This window comes from Fusarium venenatum, assembly GCF_020744135.1.
Source record: "Fusarium venenatum strain MPI-CAGE-CH-0201 chromosome Unknown EDB82scaffold_2, whole genome shotgun sequence".
Lineage (NCBI taxonomy): Eukaryota > Fungi > Ascomycota > Sordariomycetes > Hypocreales > Nectriaceae > Fusarium > Fusarium venenatum.
In genome coordinates this window covers 4,728,077-4,748,832 of record NW_027072130.1, presented here as the reverse complement: position 1 = coordinate 4,748,832, position 20,756 = coordinate 4,728,077, and the positions used below count along the sequence as shown (strand labels likewise).

Sequence of the window (20,756 nt, the reverse complement as noted above, 5' to 3'; positions counted from 1 at the left end):
CCTGGAAGCTTATGGGCCAGCTGTAGAACTATACTGTTGAAAACTCTTTTGGAATCATCGACAACGAAGACTCGTTACATTCGAGGATATACATTCATGCTAAACAAGTATCAGAATGAAGAGCTGCCAAACTTGTCTGTGATGCTTGCCGTTTACTTTAGGTGCGATGCAGTAAAAACAAAACAAACGTCTGCTGTAATTGTATTGGTACTGGAATGCATGGCTTGTAGGTGATAAAGTCAAGACACTCGGAATAAATATTGCAGTCAGGAGCAGTGTTAAATGGTTTTCAGGTTAAAGCATGAATACCTCCTGACACTCAGCCGGACACTATCAGAGATATATGCTCGCTTTTTCCAGCGTTGGGATTAATTCATGTGTAGCAGAATAATCTTTTGTTACTTTACTGTGAGCAATGGATATGGCAGTTTTATTACGTGTTCTATATGTTGTAGTCTTGATATTATCATAAATATGTTTTGGTTGCCTCAACCATTCTTGTCCTATTTCGTTGTATGAGGCTCAAAGTACGCGCCCAGTCTAAAGTTTGTTAATAAGATTTCTTCTAGTACTTTGATATCATGAGACTCACCCAATAATGATGTAGCATGCCAACATCAGGGCTCCTTTCAGCCCAATGGCTCTAATGGCAGTTCCAGCACGACTGAGAATCAACAGATTGATCAGCAGTCCGGATCCTACCAGCGTCGTCGTCTCGAAGACGTTGAACGCCATCTCGAGATCACGGCCCAACATCCATGCTATCAACACTGTCAAGGGTGCTACGCAGAGCGCGATTTGAATAGCTGACCCGACGGCAACAGAAATGGCCAATTCGAGCTTGTTTCGCATCGCCACAGTGACAACCGTCACGTATTCTGCGATGTTTCCAACAATAGGCAGAATGATAAGACCAATCAGTGCTTCTGATAGACCACCTTCGTGGGTAACGTCGTCAATTGTCTTGACGAGAAACTCGGCGTTCATCGACATGAGGGCTGACGAGACCACCAATACCGTGACAGCAGCTACCATCCCCCCTGTGCTAGAGTTATGAGGGGTATGGTTTGGAATCTCGGTAAGCTCAGGGAGAACTCGTGAGTGCATGCTGCTAACTGAGAGGTCTCTGACCTCAGATCCATGGAATTCCGTCCTTGAACCTGAGCGTGAATGGGATCGAGAGTTCCCTCTTGCTCGATGAGACAGGTTCGCTTGCGATGTCGCCTCTCTCTTTCCGTGCTCCTCCTCTGTTGTCTCACGAGCTACTCTGCTGTCAAGAGTTGTGCTTCTCGCACGCGTGGGAACATCCCGGTCGGCGAAGCGGATAAGCCGAGAGTTTTGAGATGCTGAGTGTTGGTTTCGTCGGTGATGGTGAAGATCTGCGTGGCCCGTGTGAAGGGTTTGCAATGGAATTGATGGTACTTCGACATGCTTCGGCCTCATCTCGTATGCGAAATAAACGATGTAAATGACGAGAACCACCAAAGATGAAGCGCGGCTCATACTTAACGCCGCTTCACTTGTCTTTCCCTTCATGTGGAAAGTGTAGTCGAAAGCGGTCTATCAAGGTCAGCACGTCTTCAAAAATGAGATGAGATAAGATGTAAACCCACGGGAATGAGAATGACAAACACGGAGACAAAAAGAAGAGCAGCCAAGAGTTCAGACTCTTCCATGCTGCTGTGGGGGTCAATGCCAGACATGCTGCTCGCAAAGAGAGCAGACCCCAGGATCAAAAGCAGGTTTACAAGCACACTACCTAGAATTGAGGCTTGAACGATGCGAATGTGGTTGTTCACCAAAGCAACCCTGTCAAGGTCAGTTTTCATCTCACTCAACTCTCAATCTGACTTCCACTTACACCCTATATAATGTTAGCTTAATCCATGGCGATTTGATCATAAAAACTCACAGAATAATAAGCTCGACAAGATTGCCGAGTGTGATATTCAGAAGCGCACCGATGGTGTCTCCAGCATCAGCAGCGATACGCTCTGTTGCCTCAGTCAACATGACTGACAAGGGCACAATTGCAACCGCATTGGTCATGAAAATCAACAATGGGTTAATCTCGAAGGTATGCGCTGCGAGGCCAATTGGAACAAAAATGAGTAACCAATTGAGTCTTGACGCGACAATCGTAGATCGGATCTGGCCGAAAAAAGAGAGGCCCTCGTGATTGGTGCCAAAATCGAACCCAGACCGCTCATTTGGTGGTGATTGTGTCTCCAAATCATTCGAGCTCGAAATTCCCAGCTGCTGATAACGAACTCCATCTCCTAAACGTGATGATGCACGAAGCGCTCGCTTCATTGTGTCTTTTTACGAGCTTGCTTGATCAGTTTTCTAATCTTTTGTCCAATACAATTAGGGGCTGGTTCTTCCAGTTGCGCACCTCTTATGCTGAAATCAAGGCCATGGTGACCTGCTGGACCGCTACCATTCAGCGGGTCAGAAGGGTCATCTTCGTCTTCGCTCGCACTTGACAGTGAGCAGTCATTGTATCTGGGCGTCTCAGAGGCGAGGGAGGGACTCATTGAGAAGCGGAATTAACCAAGGTCGTTGAAATGTGAAAAGAAAGGTCTGGAAGAGATGCAAAAGGGGGCTGAGTTTATCGAAACAGACAGGGTGGGCAAATTTAAAAGGAGGCCTCAGCGTCTGTCTGTCAGGTCAGTAGTAAAAGAAACGATAGGGAGGGAGGTAAGAGAGTTAGGAGGGTACAGGCGGTCGCTAAAAAAGTGAAGCTAATTAATCAAGGCAAGGTAGGCATTGTTGTCAATTTACCCCTGATTTTCCTAGCCTAGGTACTTAGGGCGACATGTAATAATCTCCATTTGCTTGAGGCTCCCTTGTCTATTGAAAACATTGGGTCCTCGGTGGATTGCGCGAGGCATTTAGCGTCGTTTGTTATGATTGTCCTTTTTACGATTGAGACTTGATGCTTCAACCAAACACTGCCTCTCTGCGCCATTTATGCCATTCGTCTGAGCTTGAGCCGTGAGAAACCAGCAGGACATGTGATGAAATAAGACATGTCTCGTGCCAGCTCCTTCCAAGCTTCCAAAAAAGCTTCCAAAATGTTTCTAGCTGGGTCGAGATTGATGTCAACCCCTGTCTTTATCGGGAGATGACTAGGCCCCGCAGAGACACCAAGGAATGTGGACTGGGAGGGTCCAGGATTGACGAGTCAAGGTAAATCGTAATCAAAGGAGAGGAAGAGAAAAGAGAGAAAAAGACAGAGAGCCTGCTAAGATTTGAGTTTGATTGGAACATGAGACTGTGTTGGTCTCAACGTGAAGCGACAACTGTAACAGCTGCCCTTTTGCATAGACTCGAGTAATAGTCCCTGGAAACAAGCATTCTTGCCAAGAGAATTGATGACGCATCATCTTCACCGCTTGCTCCTTGTGTTGCTGCTTGTTTCAAAACATCCCAGCAACAGCTTATCGTTATCTCATTCGATGGCATTGAGTTGATGGCGTTCAATGCGTGTAAATAACACATCCCATTCCAATTGAAGTTGAGTGTTTACCCGTTTCGCCCTCAATCGAGACTTGAGCAACCTCACAAAAATAAAGTCATCATTTCCAGCTCCTCTGCTCACTGACAGTCGAAAGCAAGCGCTTTTGATATGAGAAATGATAAATGTCAATGAACGATAAATTTAAGACGTTGGCAATCCATAAATAAACTTTAAGCTTGAAATCGCATGCACACCCTTCTTGACATCCCGAAGATGCGATATTCCCGATATAATGCCTATTCCCATCCAGCATCAAGAACGGTCAAGATTTGATACCCCTTCTTCAGAACCTCTGTCTCAATAATAATAACCGCAACAAAGGTACAGTCTTCTGTGTCACTAGCATTGTCGCTGACAGTGTGGTGACATCCAGGGAATTCCCGAAAGCTCTCCCCGATGCCATACACCTTGGGTGGATTTCCATTCATCCCGCTCAGAAGTCGACCTCTTGTGACTGTTGCAACAACAGTAGCTCCAGAGTGAGTGTGAGGGGGTGTCCAGCCGTTGGGCCCGTAGTGAACTTCCAGGCCAACGATGGACATGCCAGGGGCGTTGGTGATTTCATGGTCGTAGAGTAACTTGACTGACTCACGAGGTCGATTGCTTGACAATGTCAGTTTGCGTCGCTGGGTCATGGGGGGTTCATACCGTTGCTCTTCGGTGATGGAGGTCATCGTGTTGCTGGGGATTGTCTGTTGAGTATAGCGTGTGATGGTTGAAGAGTGGTGGATGATAATATTTGAACAGAGGCTGACATCGACTCTTTATACTTGAAATTATTAAACAGGATAATTTCTATCAAAGAATACAACCATCATACACTACTCTCATCTTGCGGGTGAACGGTATGACGTTCGGGTTGGCTGACCCGAAGCGGGAATCCGGGTATTCGGGTATCCGTAGAACTCGACGAGTGACTCCCGAAGTGGCAACAATTATCATCATAAAGCCAGGGAGATAGAAGATATATCTAGATGTGAACCAAAGGACTTCACAAGCAGTCAATCAAAATAATTTGGACTTTTCCCTATTTGCCCAACAATATCGTTGTTTTCCTAAAGCAATACCACGATGAAGGCCATTCAAATTCTCGGGAACGTATCGTCACCAAAAATCTCCATCAATCATTCTATGCCTCAGCCTAAACCAGTCAACTCTGACATCCTTATTCATGTTCACTCAGCTGGCATAACCGGCGACGAAACTACGTGGCCGGAAGTCTATCAGACTCCAACACGCATCCCGGGTCATGACATTGCTGGAACCATAGTCTCATTTGGTCCAGCCTACAAAGGCAATCTTGAAATAGGGCAAGACATTTTTGCCTTGATAGCAGCAGACCGTGGTGAGGGACAAGCCGAATATGTTGTCTGCACACCTGAAGAGGTTGCACCGAAGCCATCATCACTTTCGCATGCGGAAGCAGCTGTGCTCCCGATTCCTACACTCACAGCATGGGAGGCAGTTGAACACTTCTTGGCAATCAAATCCAATATGAGAATTCTGGTCACAGGTGCGTCTGGAGCGGTGGGAAGACAGTTTGTGCAGCTAGTCAAACACTTGACCCATGCACATGTCATCGCACTGGCTTCACCTCGGAACCACGACACCTTGAGAAATCTCGGTGCAGATGAAGTCATAGACTATGCGTCTCCTCACTGGGAGGTTTCTCTCCTTCCAGTCAGTCTTGTCTTTGACACGGTTGGTGGGGAAATCCTATCAAAAACTTGGGAAACGGTAGAAGAGGATGGGACAATCATCACAGTTGGAGATCCCGCCCCAGCCTGGGCATTTGGAGATGATGAGGCTCCTGAGTCTTTGAAGTACCCAAGTGTCAAATACAAGCACTTTATCGTCTCACCCAATGCGAAGCGGCTTGCTGATGTGGCGAGTATGCTTGACAAGGGTTTGCTCAAGCCATTGGATGTGAGAAGATTCCCATTCGATCAGGGCGTCGCCGCGTGGGACTGTGCAAAGCAGCGAGGACGGGACTACAAGATCGCAATCGAGTTTTAAGCCAATGATAAAAATCTCTATCTCTCATGACTCTTTATTACTATGAGAGAAGTAAATATGCGATTCTTCAACTCATATCTTCACCCATCCAGTCGTAATTAAATTCTGAACCCATATTGATCCACCCACAGATATCTGTCAGAGACTCCAAAGAAGCAAGGGCGTCATCTTCCTGTGCCATTGCATCTGTAGACCGGCTACTCGCTCCCCCGTCACTCCCCGTCAAACTCGGAAGTTCGCTAGACCCAGGTACTGTGCTTCCCTTCTCCAACATAAGTACATGACGAGCGATGGTCTGAATCTCTTTGACATTCTTTGCTGTTCGACTCCATATTTCACCAAGACTTTTTAGACATCCGATTGTAAGTCTGATCTGATCTCGCGCTATCGCCAGCTCCTTGTCTCTCAAAAGATACTTACACGCTGATAGAAGTGAAAGTGTGCCTTCACTGACCATGCATGTCGCGAAAGGGGTATGGTGGAACGGACGAACTGGGAGAGCCAAGAGCTGTATCTGTGCATCGATCGACTTTAGAATCCGCGTCGTGTGAACGTTGATAAGATCTGGTCGGGGCGTGTCTGTGGGTGCCTCTCTAGCGCAACTTGACACATTCTCAATAGGATTGAATCTAAGGTCTGACAATGGGCGATGTAACCCGATAGTTGCGCTGTGGTTGTTAGCTAAGATCTCGTATCGACTCAAAGCAAGTCCTTACACATGGATAAGCAGATTGGCTTGAAACATCAACTCGTCAATATTGCCATCGTTCCTCATGACCTTCCGTTCCTTGGGTAAAAGCAAGAGCCAGGCATCGATGACGGAGTCTGCGGCCTGTATAACTCGCTCCGAGTCTTGTCTCTTTACCTTTTTCGGCGTGACGGAAATTGCCAATGCTGCAGCACGTACAGCACCAATGAGATATGCGAACGATGAGAAGGGTATGTCATACTCTGTAAACTCGCGAGACTCAAATTCTTCGATCGTACGAGGCTCTGGGATACACTTGAACATTATTAGCTAGGACATCCGGTTCATGGAGGACACACTTACACCTGACTCATATTCGCCTTCCTCACACGGTAGAGACACTGATGCTTCAACGTGGAATGCCTTGAAGTTCATCGTACCTAACGTCCCAGCATAATATGCATCCACGATGTATAACATCCACCACGTTCGCCTCCAAGACTCCATGAGGACGATGTCCCCGGCTCCACAAGTGAAGGCGAACTCTCTCTTGTGCATACCCAGTTCTAGAGCCACATTAATTGCAATCTCTAGCTCTTCTCTGGCTCTGGTAGTGTGGCTACTCCAAAATAGAGCGATCGAGTATAATAGTCGACATTGGACCTGAACTGGGTCTGAGGAGGGGAGCTGGGAGATGCGAGACTTGATCTCGTTTTGAAGAGAGCCGGACCATTCTTGGGCATCATAGAGGTTTCCAATGAGACGCATGACAGTTGTTAGAGCAGCAAAGTCGAATGTCAATGTCGAAGAGCCTTTGCAGAGCTTAACTAATTGAGGTAGGGGTAGAGCGAAGGGATGGAAGGCATGGAAGTTCTTGTAGTAAGAAAGTATCAACGGATCATTTGCCAAACCACCTTCCTCTGTAGAGTTGCATGGTCCATTCCAAGCTTTTGTTCCTGAGTTTGTGTCTTCCTCTGGTGACACAATATTCGTACAATGCATAAGCTCAACATCTAGTTCAGGGATAGTCGCATCCGTTGAGGCCGTTCCACTGCCCTGTCGGCTATCGTTCTTCTTAGAAAGACGTCTTCTTCTTTCAGAGATAGCGGCACGGTGAAGTCCTCCTCTACGCGATGTAGGATATTGGCATTGCTTCTGAAAGTTCGTGCACCTTGTGCAGCGCGGCTGCTGAGCATCGCATTTGACGTGCTTTGATCGGCATTCAAGACACGCTAGAGAGGAGCGCGTCTGTATTCGGGTAGGCGCCAATATCTGCTCGTCGTCATTCATGGCGGAGGATTGATACGGTATGGTGTAAAAGGTTTTGGGTCATGGGTGGATTGGTTTAGGTAGTGAGAAACGGGGTATCCGGGTATCCGTGTAACCGGACTTTCGGGCACTTGAGTTTAGTGAGTGTCAGCTCTCGGGATTCGGATATAGTACGGATATTGCTATATGGGAGGAGCCTACAATGGAAGCTTTCGTCATGGACATCACATCACAATGCGAGACAGTTCTAGGAGGCTTCAGAATGTTGTTCGATTATTCCAATCGCAAGTTCTACTATGTCGTTGACAGGAATTGTATTAACTTATAGTAAAATGCGGCTGATCGGAACTCAGGTAATTTCTCTCCTCAAATTCTTCGCACTTAAACATCCAGCGAGTCGACTTGCATGCTCTGATATCCTTCTTCTCTTCTCTCAGCCTGAAACACATACTATCTTGTTTCCACATGGTGTGGCCGCAACATCGGCCTTTCCCACACGTTCGATCTGCGTAATAATATGATATGGACTCAACCATCAAAGGAGGTATTTTCCCCCACTCGTTCAACATGTCTCGGATTGTCTCGTCAAGAAACCCATTGAGTCCGAGTTCCACATGTAGACAACCAATGATATCATTGGGTTTACTCCATATTGCCTGGAACACCATGTCATATAACTCGCCCATACGGAGACCTTCAGGGAATGAAAGTAATCTCCATTCCCTGGCCCAATTCACCCGGTGCATGTAGCCAACTGACGTTATTGGGGGTTGCGCAACCAACATCATCCGCCAAGATGCACCGCGGCGCACAAAGGCTTTGTGAACCTTGCGGCCACCCTTCATGTTGGTGATGCTCATCCCAGGCACCATTAATGTGCGCTTTGTCAATACCCCACTGTAATACGGATAGGGTTCTCTGCGTTTAAAGATTGGCTCGAAGTGTTTAAGTAGGAGCGGATTGGCAACACGAGATTGTTTTGAATTAATGAATGGGCGGGGCTTGAGATAAAGGTTCTGCTGCAACAGTGGTGATGTTGAAATCATATCATGCCAATGTTTCGACACGAGTTGGGCGTGCAACAGTGTTGGCATGTCCATGAATGTGCATATATGATAAAATAACTCATAACATCCCAGTACCTGGCGGTTGGCAGCTCCGAGTAACGGTGTTTGAGAAGGTGGTTGATGTTTGACGCGTCTTGGTCCCATGTTGACTTGTTGGCCTGGTATTTGATTCATGAGTATTGTTTAGATAGGTGCTTCAAGATAGCCGATCTACAGATCTAAGAGAGCTTCTTATCCGAACCAGTGAACAGAAAAATTCACCTGAATTTTACTCAACACATGACTCACGCCGTATCGTTGCTATGCTCACTGCCAAGCTCAATATGGAGATGATGCTTAAAAAGTGTGTTTTAGCCGAGCTGTGCCTCTCTTAGAACCAACATCTGATTGCATTCGTCCAATCAACTACTTTTATACCATACGACAACTACGTACGGGATCATAAACAATGAGTCAACCCGAAATCATGTCTAACCAACAGCCCTACATATCGACCCCATTCAGCGACAGTCTGAAAAGCATGGAATTCTTAATCTCATCCTCTCGAGCCATGAGTTCTTGCACATCCCAATTTGCCCAAACAAACTTCCCCTTTAGAAATTCCGCTTCCTTCGAAGCAAGCCAGACCATGAAGTGAGCAGGTAATTCCACTAATATGTAGTCAGCAACTGATAGATTGACGTTGTGAGAAACTTACCCGTATCAAAACCCACTGTGATGTCGGGATTGATGCCCGTTGCTATGATACCCGGCTGGAAGCTAACAACATGAAGCCACGGGTTCTCAAAAGCCACGTAGTCGAACATCTTGATCGCTGCTGCTTTTGCAGCTGCGTACGCGAAGTCGCCCGTAACCGCCTCGTTCGGCTGCCAATGGCCTATCCCGGAGCTTGTGTTGAAAAGTTTGGCTCCTGGTGCTGCCAGTGGAAGAAATGCTTGTATCGAATTGAACGCACCCATGGTATTGATCATGAGGCTTCGAAAGAGTTCTTCTTCTGGATATCCCATGACTGGGCCGTACACTGGGAGTATACCAGCATTGGCAGCGAAAATATCAATCTTGCCAGTCTTATCAACGATGTTCTTCAAAGCTTGGTTGATCGACTCTCGCTGTGTAGTATCTGCAACTTCAAACAAGACAGTAGTTGACGGGTTGGCAGCGCGGATCACTGTTGCTGCTGTTTCCAAACGTTCACGACTTCTTCCAACAATTGCAACAGACTTTGCATTGGCTTGAGCGAAGGCAATACCAATGGCTCGACCAATTCCGTGGCCGCCGCCTGTGATGACAATGTTCTTCTTGGAGACTGATAGCTCGGGTCTTGTAGGGGAGATGAAAGGGTATGGTTCGTTATGCCATGTCTTGGTGAAGGAGACCAGATTGGGTAGAGGAAGAGATGTCATTACGAAGTTAAAAAATACTAGTTGGGCAAGGAGAACTTCGATGCAGTGAATAGTTAATTGAGCATATAATATTTAACAATACTTAGATTATATAGACGGAGTTCATATCTGCTTGGCTTTGTAAGCCTCAACCCTCATGTTTCTTCCGCGGAGGCTTGGCTGGAATGAACCTGTTCGACAGTCGGTTTACTATCTAGCCTTGGCGTTATTCAGCAGTCTTCCGCGGAAGATAAAACGGTTCTTTTGAGATAGGCATAAATATAATCATAACTTCCAGTCACCGGTGGACGCTCTTCCGTGGACGGTTTCTTACGGCATTGAACAGGACTTCTTGTAGTAATCCAAATGATGCATATTCCCCCGACAAATAATATTCCCAACAGCATTCGCTTCCCATCAATTCGTTCCTGTACATCATGTATCACTCGGTGCCTGGGAGCCAGATTGTTATGCTGCCCTAAAGATCCGGGGTGAGTGGCACTGAGTATCATGGAACTCGGTTGCAGAAGATTGTACAGGATGAGAATGAGATCTGGCAGATATCCACAGCAGCACAGCAGTAATTGGGCCAGTGTGTGTGTGCTTTTTTTTAATTACTTTTTTATTTATTTATTTGCTTTGTTATTAATGAATAGCCTCTCGTTCCACTAAGGCTATGCGGGTCGTTTGCGGAACACCATGTTCGCGCCCTCATTTTCTGCAATCTTTGATTGGGAACAGAGTCTAGACCGCTATCATTTGTGTCACATATAAGCTTATTTAGTAGCTTGGATATATGTTGGATCCTAATGGTAGGGTCTTTTAGTTCCCCGCTTCCTCGTTGTTGTCATGCTCAAAGTGAGGGTTGCTTGCTGGCTTGTCAACAACTCGACCTCAATTAGGTAGTCAAGATTAAACACATCACAATTCTCACCTGGCTTTGTGTGGCTAGTCATCATGAGGTCATTATGCGTTCGTCAATCTGGGGCTATTGATCCAGGGTAGTGGACAAGTTAGCCACGATAAGCCACTTAACTTTTGTGACAAATTCTCCCAAGTAACTTCAGATAATTTAGATTGAATAATTCTTTGAACATATTGAGCAATTGTGATCTGAAAGGGACATCTTGGCCGAACCTTGATGTAGGTTACTGCTTATGCCCTGGCATTGACGATTCGTCATCACAACCTCCAAAACCTTGCATACATAGCACAAGCTAACCCTTTGAGATTGAATGGGCAGTGCATGCAAGTAAGCCCTACGGGCTAAGAAATAAACTCCATGTATAGGCTGAGGAAAATCTGCATCAACATCTCGATACAGAAACACCCTTCTCAGAGCGACATGACAACAACTGATCACGATTCAGTCTTGCATCAAACCCTAGACTACCCGGTACTTCAATAATGGAAGCATTAAAAAACAGTGGGCTGGAGAAATTGGACCTTGACCGTGCACGACAAAATGAAAAGCTTGAAAAGTGCCAATGTCGATCACGAGACCTGGCAACCACATTATGGAGTACGATACTCTGTACGTCCTCGGCCAAGCCCGACCCCCATTGTTTTTTTTTGTTGGTCCTTGGGTTCTTTGGCACAAAAGTGTCGCGTGCCCATTCAAGGAATAATGGCCTTGGCTTTGCTGTTGCGACTCTACAAGGCTGGGCGGTGTTGTTTTGGAGAGGTTGGCAATTCCATATTAGGCAAAGATAAATGAAGGATCGTCAACGACGACAAGGAAGAGTGACCATGGTCGCGTATCTCAATTAATCACGGCACTGGTTGTCCGTTTACCTCGTACCGCGCAGACCAGAAAACAATGTTAGTGATGAGGCTATCGAAAGACACGAGAGTCAATATGATTGCACTTTCTCGTATTCTCGGAAATGACACTGGAATATGTAGTAATCGATACTCCTCTCCGGTTACTTTTTGCCGGTTGACAGTCCCCTCATGATCCCCTCTCAAGCTTCTCTGGAATGGGAATGGGAATTGACCAAAAAAGGAGTAGACCCACAAGTCAATGCAGTGTGTGCAGATGAACTGCCGCCGTTGGAAAGGCGCTTACTTTCTCCCTGGACAGACCGACTCGCTACTCGTTCTTTTTTTATGACAGAAATACGCTAGAAGGCGTCTCCGCTGTTAACGTGACATGGAGCTATACCGAGTCAGCCCTGGGGGCAGGCAAATACGGTATGGCCAGTTATATTGTAGGGGGCAAGATGGTCTTTTGAAGAGAAAAAAGGCTTTGATGGTTGGCTACAGCGGATAACGAACGACGAAGAGAAAAGGTGAAACTGGACATCTCGATGAATTACTCTTTATTGGTTGTTAGTTCGGTCGATCCCGCAGGTCGCATAATGATGAGGCGGAGTACGAATTGAAGGATGAAGGATTTTGTGACTCTTGTTCATGATGGATGACAGATTCAATCATGATCCCATCGCGACATATCTTCACTCAGCCTCCGCCGCAGATGTACATATTCTGCATTGTAGTGGCTGTGCATCCAGTCACCGTGTGAATAACTTGAGCTGAGTTGTATACCCTGTCACTTGGTAGGTGATTACCCAAAATGGGTTATTTCCCCTCCCGGTAGGATTGTTTTTGCGCTACCGAAGTTTCATCGTTAATCCCATGGATCTGGATGCCTGCTTGGGAGTGTACAGTGGGCAGTGGCGCATATAGTTCGGAGAGCGCAATGTACGTATTCAAGAGAGGCAGAAATAACTCTGTATCTTTGCCGACCAGCCGAGAGGCGCTTAACAAAATAATATCATGGAATGGCTGGGGAAGAAAAGAAAAAAGACGCCATATTGCGAATTGAATCGGTTATAAACTTTCCTCCAACAGCACAACACTGCCCTGCACCCTCTTTCTCGGGGGGTCCAAATCTGACAGATTTCCATAGTACCTACACGTACAGTGTTACTAGCCACGTTGCGCTGTTGTTGGCGAGTCCCCACTGTCTTGTACCCTGCCAAAAGCCCCTAATAATCTTGCATTACGGGCGAAACTAATGAATGAAAGCTACACGGGCCTTTGACCCCCTGGACACGCGACCCCTTTCTTATTTGGCCCTCGGAATTACCCCACATTCTTCCATTCATTGGAAAGGAAGGAGCGTAAACCAAGAGTCCAGCCCAGTCGAGACCTCCTGCAACACGGGAATCAATCAGATTTGTGTCCATCTTGAGACCGACAGAACAGACCACCAGCGCCCCCAGTACCCGTTAGCAAGCCACTGTAGTAGCACTCAAGGCCGTTCAGTTAGCGGGCAGCCAGCCATAGCTTGCAACTTGCCTCAATCGGACCCTCGTTTTTCTATTTTGATCTTTTAATTTTCCCTCTTCGCCCCCCTCCTCCTCTTCCTTTTTCCTTCTTTTCAGTTTATACTGTTAATTCTTGTCGCGTCTTCCCTCCTTTTGCTTCTTCAACACTCCAGCGAGAGCGAGCGAGCGAGCGGCCTGTTCCCTCCCAAAGGTTTTGCTTTGCTTCGCACACCGTCTGCCAATTTCTTCAACATCTTGGCTCGGAGGGCGCCTCTCGTTCTCCATCCACCGACCTCCAAGTCGACAACAACCCGGCAAAATGTGTTTCCTCTTCTCGGTATCCTACGTTTTCGGCGTCTTCTTCGTCTCCATCCTCGGCAGCAAGCTACTACATCTCTGGACACATTTCTTCACCGTCCCGGCATCAGCTTTCTTCCTCTACCTGCCGACATTCTTCCTTTTCGATCTCCTGACAATATGCATTGGACGTATGCTCTTGGCCCAATCCAAGACACCATGGGCTTGGATCACCAGCCTCATTGGTAGCATCGCCACGTACGTTTTTCTCCCGCCCCTTAGCTTGCGCAAATTGCGACACGCCCAGACCAAACTTTGGCGGCCAAGTAAAACACCAAACTAACGTTCTTGACTCTTCAGAATTATTTCACTCGGCGGCTCAGCTTCCCAGCTTGGTTTCTTCGTCAAGACCGGAGGAGAGTTGGATTGGCGCGATGCGACAGCCTACGCCACCAGCAAGGAGGGTCTTAAAGTGCTGTTCAGCGGCAGCGAGGCCGTCATTGCCTGCGGAATTGGCCTGATCATCATCGCTATGCCTATCCATGGCTTTGTTTACCGTGCATTCGGTGCCTTCTTGGGCGCAATTGGGGACAACATTCTCTCAGGTTCGTAGCCGCCCTTTCCTGGTGACCAAAACCAAACACGCTAATCTTTGCTTCTCCCTTTAGTCTACAGTTATTTCCGAAGCTTTCGCATGCGCATCCCCGGCATCCAGCGCGGCAAGTACTCTGCCCTCAAGAATGCCGACACCGATCTCGAATCGACCGATACATACTCGATGGACGAGGATTTCCGATCCAGCGCCGATAACTCTTTCCGCCGTGGCGGCAAGACAGAAGCAATGGCCACCGCCAAGGGAAAGATTGCTCGTTTCTTCTCGCGCATCCCATTCTTCTCGTGGCTGTGGAAGATCGCTCTCGTTCTTTTCCTAAGCCTCACGCTCATTCTTCGACCTGCCAAGCCGTATGACTTTTTGTCTATTACTCTGCCTGTCTCGATGCTTGATGTTTTCGCTCCCGAACCCGATTTCTGTGGCGCCCAACGCGATCTCATCGAGAACGACTTCCCCTTCCCCGAGCTTATCAACAAGACGACTTGGAAGCAACCCGAGGGCGATTACTACAGAGGATGGGCGCCTCTGGCCGACAAGAAAATGAGCCCTCTCGGCGAGGCGTACAGAAACCACACTGTCGACTGGTTGCCCGAGGAGTCGACTACGTTGCCCCGTGGCTTCTTTCGATACGATCCCAAGCGATTCAAGGGCGGTTACCACGGTTCGCTTGCGGACCCCGGTGCTATCATTAGCGACCACAAGTGCCCCCAGGTTACTCTTCATGAGAACGATCCTTACTACAACCCCGTCGCCGACCCTCTGAAGATCACCAACCTCGATAACGATATCCTCCCCACCTTGAAGCAGGCGCTCGGCAATGGCGATGTCAAGATCAAGCACGTTGTCTTCATTCTCATGGAGAGTCTGCGACAGGACTTCTGGCCTCTTCAGCAAGGTTCCCACTTACACAGCCTTATCATGGACCTCAACAAGAGCGACCAGGAGAAGGAGGAGGCCAACGAGAGACTGTCTTGGATGATGCCTCACATTGAGAAGATTACCGGTCTGAAGCAGGGTTTCACCGACAAGAATGGCAAGCCCTACGCAACTCCCAACTACACATGGCACGACCAAGCCGAGGAGGGTTTCGGAGGTATCAACGTTGCTACTGCTTACACTGCCGCCACCATGTCCACCAAGAGCTACTGCGCCAACCACTGTGGTGCCTACCCCATGCCCGTCGAGAAGTTCGCCGAAGCCGATACCGACAGCTACCAGCCTTGCATCCCGCAGATTCTGAGCATGCTGAACAAGGTCAAAAAGAACGTCTCTGACTCGGACGCCGATTTTCGTGATTTGCAGTGGAAGACTGCTCTTTTCGAGGCCGAAATTGAGGAGTACGATCGCCAGGAGAAGTTCGATGCCAAGCTGGGCTTTGAGCATATCATTACCAAGAAGCAGCTCGAGAATGACTGGCGCTACAACAAGTCCGACGTTCTTTACCAGAAGATCAATTACTTCGCCTACCCCGAGCCTATCCTTATGCCCTACCTCCAGGAGTTCATCTCCAACACGACTGCCAACAACCAGCGCATGTGGTTGACGCACTTCACTAGCACCACCCACCACGCCTGGGGCCTGCCTGAAGGCTATCCCACTTACGATTACGTGTCCCACACTGGTATGAACAAGAATCACGACAACTTCAACAGGTACATGAACACTGTCCGCTACCACGATGGCTGGATGGCTAGTTTGATGAACCTTCTCGACGAACAAGGCATCTCAAACGAGACTCTCGTCGTCTTCGCCGGTGACCACGGCCACTCCTTCAAGGATGATGCTGGCAAAGAGGGAACATACGAGAACCAGTTCATCTCCAACTACCGAGTTGGCCTGACCTTCCGACACCCCCACCTCCCCCGAGTCCAATACGACGCCAACACCACCACCATCTCTATCCTGCCGACCATCCTCGACCTCCTTATCAACAGCGGCTCCCTCAACGAGAACGATTCCCATATCGCTTCCGATTTGGTCCAAGATTACGAGGGCCAGTCTCTCATCCGACCCTACAAGAAGTCCGACGGCGACCGACGAGCCTGGACCTTCTCCGTTGTCAACTCTGGTGCTGGTATGCTCGGTATCACCTCTGCTGATGTCAACTGGCGCCTGGTCATTCCGCTTAACAAGGTTATTGAGTACCGAATCACCGATGCCGTCAATGATCCTATGGAGTTGAAGCCCGTGGCAGCATGGTCTCCAGAGGAACTTGTCACAGCCGCGCAATCTGCTCTTGGCGACGAGGCAGCTCAGTGGGTTTCCGAAGCCATACCCATAGCGCAGTGGTGGGTCAAGGAACGCCAACGTCTCTGGCGGTACCACAGCTTGTCATCATAGACGTTGACATTTTTTATTATTTTTATCTCTTGCATCACAAGGCGTTTTTGGGGACTTTATTCGCTCAAACTTCATCTCTCGTGTCGGTATTTCCACACAAATGCATCTACTATATATCATCACTACAAGCGTGAACGACGAACACCCGCTCTAACACCAGATTTGTCCCCGGATGGATGAGACTCGGAAGGGCTCGCGGTGGTTTACGATCATCTCTTGAAAACACAGCGATAATAATATCTTGACATTTTCTCTCTACAATTCTTGTAAAAAAGAGTGTGACGAACTTGGGTTGGGTGGCGGCAGTCGATCGCAATGCGGAATAGAACGGAAGAATTCCAATCTTGTCTTTTTTTGATAACTCTTTATCATCGTTCCAACCGGACTTTTTATACCTTGGAGTTTTTAGGGAATGGCTTGTCTCACGGTCGCTACGTCATGGTCTTGGGTATTCTCTTTTGCTTACATTACTTCTTGTGCTTAGCGTATAGAAGGGTGTTTTTCTCACTTAGAAATAAATGAATACAATGCTCAATCATAAACAAGATCGTACTTATGTGACTGTTGGAAGTCTTTTTTGTTGAAGTAGTGTCTTGAGTTGGGTGACGAGCCTTTTCGCAAGCTGATCTCTACTTGGGTAGGGGTTGTACGTTGGACAGGTTTCGCCTGTAACACTGTGAAGCAGTTATCTGGACTTTGCTCGGCCTTTACGACTTTTAAGCGCGATATCACTTTGACTGTCGGCTACAGGAACTTAGTCAAGACAGAGAGTTCAACTAATCCTGACCTTGTATTTTGATGTCTTATGGTTTTGAGTACTGATTGACCGTGGATCTGAGACAGTAACCTGAGACCGCCCAGACTTCTCGTCTTACTATCTTCAGCCGATCGTTTACCTGCAATGCATGATACGAGAAACACTCACTGAGACAGTTACGTTTCAAGCTTTCTACTGTTCGCACTGTCTCGACGGTACTAGTGATCCGAGTGCAATATTGAAACAAGCTGATGGAAGGGTAGGTTGAATCAAGCTTTGCACCGCCACAAGTTGCTGATCTCAATAATCTTGGCACAAGGGCGTGTTGGATGATTGGATACCAGATTCGTTTTTCTTATCTAGATGTAAGATGCATAATCATCTTATCCGTAGTGGTGTTGGGACGGTAGATTGTTGATGTGACGCTGTATGTGAGATGTGGTCATGTGATCTTGGCAGGAAGGGCATTCTGAATTTGATGAGACATGATTCTACAACTCTGGCTATATATTGGTCATGTTGCGGTTGCGTTGCTATTAACAATTGGTGTTGTCCTGTCATAGGCTAAATTATGCGTAAGTTGGCAAGATGGCCAGTTGCATGTCCATGATATGAACGGAGTTAGTTGACCAACGCATTCCACAAGAACCCTATCAAGTTCTTCCTTTTACACATATATTGTATGTGAGAAACGTGACGGCATTTTACGTCTCTGAAGCGCTTTACTAGAACTGGGGACGGAATCCAGGAACCCTCCAATCTTCTGTATATCTTTCTGTTCCTTGCTGCCAGTCCTTTTGGCGGCAATTCCTTTGCCTATACCTTCAACCGCGATGCTCTACATCTATCGTCGATGTATCAAGTCTGATGCGCATTGAGGAATAACCAGCTACCTTAGTATATGTGTTGGTGATCTGACGATCCGAGTACCTGTCAGGGAACCAAACTACTGAGGAGCAAGGTAATTCAATGATGTTTTGGGGTGTCTCCAATTGAACGTCGACGGCCATTCTCATACCCATAAATCTATATATTGCTGGGAAGTATGCGAGGCAAAGACAATACCAGACGTAGCCCTTTTTGAAAGTGTCAGGTAGTGAACCAAGTCGCGGTTTGTTACTTTGTCTATACTATCACAAACATCGTGCGGTCTGCTTTTGCAAAAAAAAAAAAAAAAAAAAAAAAAAAAGATCATATGCTCACTATTAATTCAAGTTGATATCTAGTTATAACATCCATCGCTATTGGGCACTTTTCAGATTATGGCATCCACACTCTGCTTTTCTCTAACACGGTAAAACTGTTATAGCTGTCACCCTGTCTATCCGCTCGATAGAGACCTGGCTGTATCACAAATTTCACCAAATTCTTTGATACTGGCGGGCTTCCCATAGCCAACATCATAGAAAATTGATCAAACTTGACATTTAAATGTCCACTGATTGGCCACTTGATGAAATAAGCGGCCGTTTGACCAGACAAAAAGAGATCCATCTCGATAGCTTTGTTGACCAAAGTTTGGAGGTCACGATGATAGTGGCTAGGCCTTGGCATCCGTGGGCGACATGGCGCAAGAAGATCATCAATGTCCATGACCACATGCTCAACTTCTTGACCACGTTGTTCGGATGTTTGTAAGATAGAGATCATATTCGTTGTCAGGGTTTTCCACTGGTAGTTTAGAGGGACAAAGTCTTCGACAACGTTGTCGGCCTGTAGTTTTATTGCTGTTATTCGGTAAGAAATGAGTCCACTGCCAAGGGCAAATGACTTTGAGAAGTTGCTTACCGAGTCTACGCAAATCTCCCTTATAGTGACTAGCCCAACACATAGCTCCTTCAGAAGCGACGCCCCCAAATGTGAACTTTCTGAGCGCATGCCACATGGTAGCCTTTATCAGTGCAAGACCTGATTCGTGGTTTGTCACGATATCTTGAGGTACTTCAGTGACTTCGCGAAGATTGTCCTGTTGGATCTTTGCCCAGGACGCGATTTTCCTGTGGTTGACATCACGAAAATGATTGTCGACAAAGTTGTTAACGCTATAGGCCAGAGTGTGCCAGTCCTTGATGAGCTCACTCTCGGGCCTATTCAGGGGAAGTTGAACTTTTGGATGGTACGTCTTTGTAGCAGCTTCGCTGCATTGACGCTTTAATATCTCGTTATCTTCTTGCAATTGACGGACTTCATTGCATTTATCTATGAGCTGTTGTTTCAGGTCGTCGTACTGTTTCTTGAAGTTTGTTATGGTGCCATCCGGATCAGTGAGTCGCCTTTGTAATAAAGTCTGTTCTTCGGAAATGCTAGTAACGCCAGTAAAGGGCACAACCTGAAAGTCCCGAAGAGTGTGGTTGCGAGACTCTCCATCATGTTTCCCCGATTGATGGAGAGCTGGGGTAGACTGTCTTGTCTTGATTATGTGCTGCTGCATCGTACGTGATGGAGTTTCTGGCTCATCGCTGACTGAACGGTAGTCGAGCTGTTCTTCTTGATTGCCATCGGACTTTGAATATCGGGTAATGCTAAAGCTACGCCTAGGTAGATGTGTGGACGAGTTGTTACTACTGGGCACTTCCTTCTTGTCGACCAATTTGCTCGAATGCAACATCTTTTTAAACTTTGACATGCGCTCACGAAAGGACGCTCCTGAGTTCGGCTTCATTGGTGTTTCTGCCATCACGTCGTGCCATCTTTGTCTGCTTGTTGAGCGACCGCGACTTCTTGTTTGCATAGAATTGCTGCGTTGAGGTCCGTCAACGTATAAAGCTGAATGGCGGCTAACGGACCTGCGAGAAGCCGCCATGCTCGCTTGGGACACTTCCTTGTTTCTGTGCTTTATCTCACTGAGATCACTGCCTAGCGCATTCCTGAGCTTGGAATGGAATAGTAGTTGGAGCCTTGAAGAAGGCTGTCCTGTGAGAAGGCCCAAGAACGCAAGTCCGGCTGATGATAGACACTGGATTGTGGATTGTTGGTCAAAAGATCAAAAATGAAAATCAATGAATTTGATAGAACTGCGAAGATTCTATCCTTAATTCATTCCTCTTGTTGCAATCAACACCATACATATGCGAACGTACTTGTCCCACCTTGTAGAAAAGCTCGCAATGCTGGCAGCCTTGATCAACAACTACGTACAGGATCATTGCGGCTGAGTTTCAACCCCTCATGACAACTACCTTGTGAGGCTTGGGCTCGGCTATGCTGAGAACCAGGAGGCTTTGGCCCAAAAAGGGCCACAGCCACGTCCTTTATGCCAATAGACTCCTCTTATCTCGACGAGGGTAAAGATCAAGAATAGCCTACAACATGCTGATACTTCTGAAATCCAGCATTCAGGAGTGCAGAAAGACTTCGATTTCCGACCCGCGAACGAAGGTGGAGGAATAGATGGGCCAGGTGCTTGTGGACTAAGAGTTGGTTCTGCATGAGAATCCTATTGCCTAGTCGCAATCATACGTTATGCTTATCCGTCAGGCTGCGTTGAGTGCCAATGAGAGTAAGCATGGTACACTCGCCCAGCCGCCAGTAA

At 47.3% G+C, this 20,756-nt stretch overlaps 8 protein-coding genes across 8 annotated transcripts; 2 read left to right on the top strand and 6 right to left on the bottom strand.

Moving 5' to 3' along the window:
- Nucleotides 1-503: 503 nt before the first annotated feature.
- EDB82DRAFT_474962 (uncharacterized protein) lies at nucleotides 504-2,313 on the bottom strand (the record flags this gene model as incomplete). The annotated part of the gene is made up of 5 exons (XM_065608030.1): nucleotides 504-540; nucleotides 593-1,560; nucleotides 1,614-1,809; nucleotides 1,862-1,864; nucleotides 1,913-2,313. 5 exons carry the CDS (start codon nucleotides 2,311-2,313, stop codon nucleotides 504-506), a joined length of 1,605 nt encoding a protein of 534 aa, XP_065464789.1.
- A 1,322-nt stretch (nucleotides 2,314-3,635) lies between these two features.
- Nucleotides 3,636-4,238, bottom strand: EDB82DRAFT_498663 (uncharacterized protein). The gene is made up of 2 exons (XM_065608579.1): nucleotides 4,172-4,238; nucleotides 3,636-4,126 (listed from the first exon to the last, which is right to left on the bottom strand). The coding sequence occupies exons 1-2, from the start codon at nucleotides 4,195-4,197 to the stop codon at nucleotides 3,760-3,762; spliced, it is 393 nt and encodes a 130-aa protein (XP_065464788.1). The 5' UTR covers nucleotides 4,198-4,238; the 3' UTR covers nucleotides 3,636-3,759.
- Nucleotides 4,239-4,502: 264 nt separating this feature from the next.
- On the top strand, nucleotides 4,503-5,539 carry EDB82DRAFT_574784 (uncharacterized protein; the record flags this gene model as incomplete). Its single annotated transcript, XM_025734661.2, has 1 exon — nucleotides 4,503-5,539. The coding sequence occupies exon 1, from the start codon at nucleotides 4,595-4,597 to the stop codon at nucleotides 5,537-5,539; it is 945 nt and encodes a 314-aa protein (XP_025585445.1). The 5' UTR covers nucleotides 4,503-4,594.
- Nucleotides 5,540-6,123: 584 nt separating this feature from the next.
- Nucleotides 6,124-7,597, bottom strand: EDB82DRAFT_168313 (uncharacterized protein). The gene is made up of 2 exons (XM_065607108.1): nucleotides 6,591-7,597; nucleotides 6,124-6,542 (listed from the first exon to the last, which is right to left on the bottom strand). The coding sequence occupies exons 1-2, from the start codon at nucleotides 7,515-7,517 to the stop codon at nucleotides 6,252-6,254; spliced, it is 1,218 nt and encodes a 405-aa protein (XP_065464787.1). The 5' UTR covers nucleotides 7,518-7,597; the 3' UTR covers nucleotides 6,124-6,251.
- Nucleotides 7,598-7,794: 197 nt separating this feature from the next.
- EDB82DRAFT_498660 (uncharacterized protein) lies at nucleotides 7,795-8,842 on the bottom strand. The gene has a single exon (XM_065608578.1). The coding sequence runs from the start codon at nucleotides 8,735-8,737 to the stop codon at nucleotides 7,814-7,816; it is 924 nt and encodes a 307-aa protein (XP_065464786.1). The 5' UTR covers nucleotides 8,738-8,842; the 3' UTR covers nucleotides 7,795-7,813.
- Nucleotides 8,843-9,046: 204 nt separating this feature from the next.
- Nucleotides 9,047-9,966, bottom strand: EDB82DRAFT_555339 (uncharacterized protein; the record flags this gene model as incomplete). The annotated part of the gene is made up of 2 exons (XM_025734659.1): nucleotides 9,047-9,213; nucleotides 9,261-9,966. The coding sequence occupies 2 exons, from the start codon at nucleotides 9,964-9,966 to the stop codon at nucleotides 9,047-9,049; spliced, it is 873 nt and encodes a 290-aa protein (XP_025585443.1).
- A 3,379-nt stretch (nucleotides 9,967-13,345) lies between these two features.
- Nucleotides 13,346-16,625, top strand: EDB82DRAFT_168274 (alkaline-phosphatase-like protein). The gene is made up of 3 exons (XM_025734658.2): nucleotides 13,346-13,772; nucleotides 13,875-14,119; nucleotides 14,183-16,625. The coding sequence occupies exons 1-3, from the start codon at nucleotides 13,537-13,539 to the stop codon at nucleotides 16,465-16,467; spliced, it is 2,766 nt and encodes a 921-aa protein (XP_025585442.1). The 5' UTR covers nucleotides 13,346-13,536; the 3' UTR covers nucleotides 16,468-16,625.
- Nucleotides 16,626-18,387: 1,762 nt separating this feature from the next.
- Nucleotides 18,388-20,345, bottom strand: EDB82DRAFT_498654 (uncharacterized protein). The gene is made up of 2 exons (XM_065608577.1): nucleotides 19,013-20,345; nucleotides 18,388-18,951 (listed from the first exon to the last, which is right to left on the bottom strand). The coding sequence occupies exons 1-2, from the start codon at nucleotides 20,025-20,027 to the stop codon at nucleotides 18,485-18,487; spliced, it is 1,482 nt and encodes a 493-aa protein (XP_065464785.1). The 5' UTR covers nucleotides 20,028-20,345; the 3' UTR covers nucleotides 18,388-18,484.
- Nucleotides 20,346-20,756: the final 411 nt, after the last annotated feature.

Bases quoted from the DNA above. Each gene is read 5' to 3' on its own strand.
- EDB82DRAFT_498660 (XM_065608578.1), bottom strand. From the start codon at position 8,737: ATGAATCAAATACCAGGCCAACAAGTCAACATGGGACCAAGACGCGTC.
- EDB82DRAFT_168274 (XM_025734658.2), top strand. From the start codon at position 13,537: ATGTGTTTCCTCTTCTCGGTATCCTACGTTTTCGGCGTCTTCTTCGTC. The intron at 13,773-13,874 runs GTACGTTTTTCT...TTGACTCTTCAG, and splicing joins CTCATTGGTAGCATCGCCAC to AATTATTTCACTCGGCGGCT. The intron at 14,120-14,182 runs GTTCGTAGCCGC...TTCTCCCTTTAG, and splicing joins TGGGGACAACATTCTCTCAG to TCTACAGTTATTTCCGAAGC.
- EDB82DRAFT_498654 (XM_065608577.1), bottom strand. From the start codon at position 20,027: ATGGCGGCTTCTCGCAGGTCCGTTAGCCGCCATTCAGCTTTATACGTT. The intron at 18,952-19,012 runs GTAAGCAACTTC...ACCGAATAACAG, and splicing joins GGGAGATTTGCGTAGACTCG to CAATAAAACTACAGGCCGAC.
- EDB82DRAFT_498663 (XM_065608579.1), bottom strand. From the start codon at position 4,197: ATGACCTCCATCACCGAAGAGCAACG. The intron at 4,127-4,171 runs GTATGAACCCCC...GACATTGTCAAG, and splicing joins TCCATCACCGAAGAGCAACG to CAATCGACCTCGTGAGTCAG.
- EDB82DRAFT_168313 (XM_065607108.1), bottom strand. From the start codon at position 7,517: ATGAATGACGACGAGCAGATATTGGCGCCTACCCGAATACAGACGCGC. The intron at 6,543-6,590 runs GTAAGTGTGTCC...ATAATGTTCAAG, and splicing joins AAGGCGAATATGAGTCAGGT to TGTATCCCAGAGCCTCGTAC.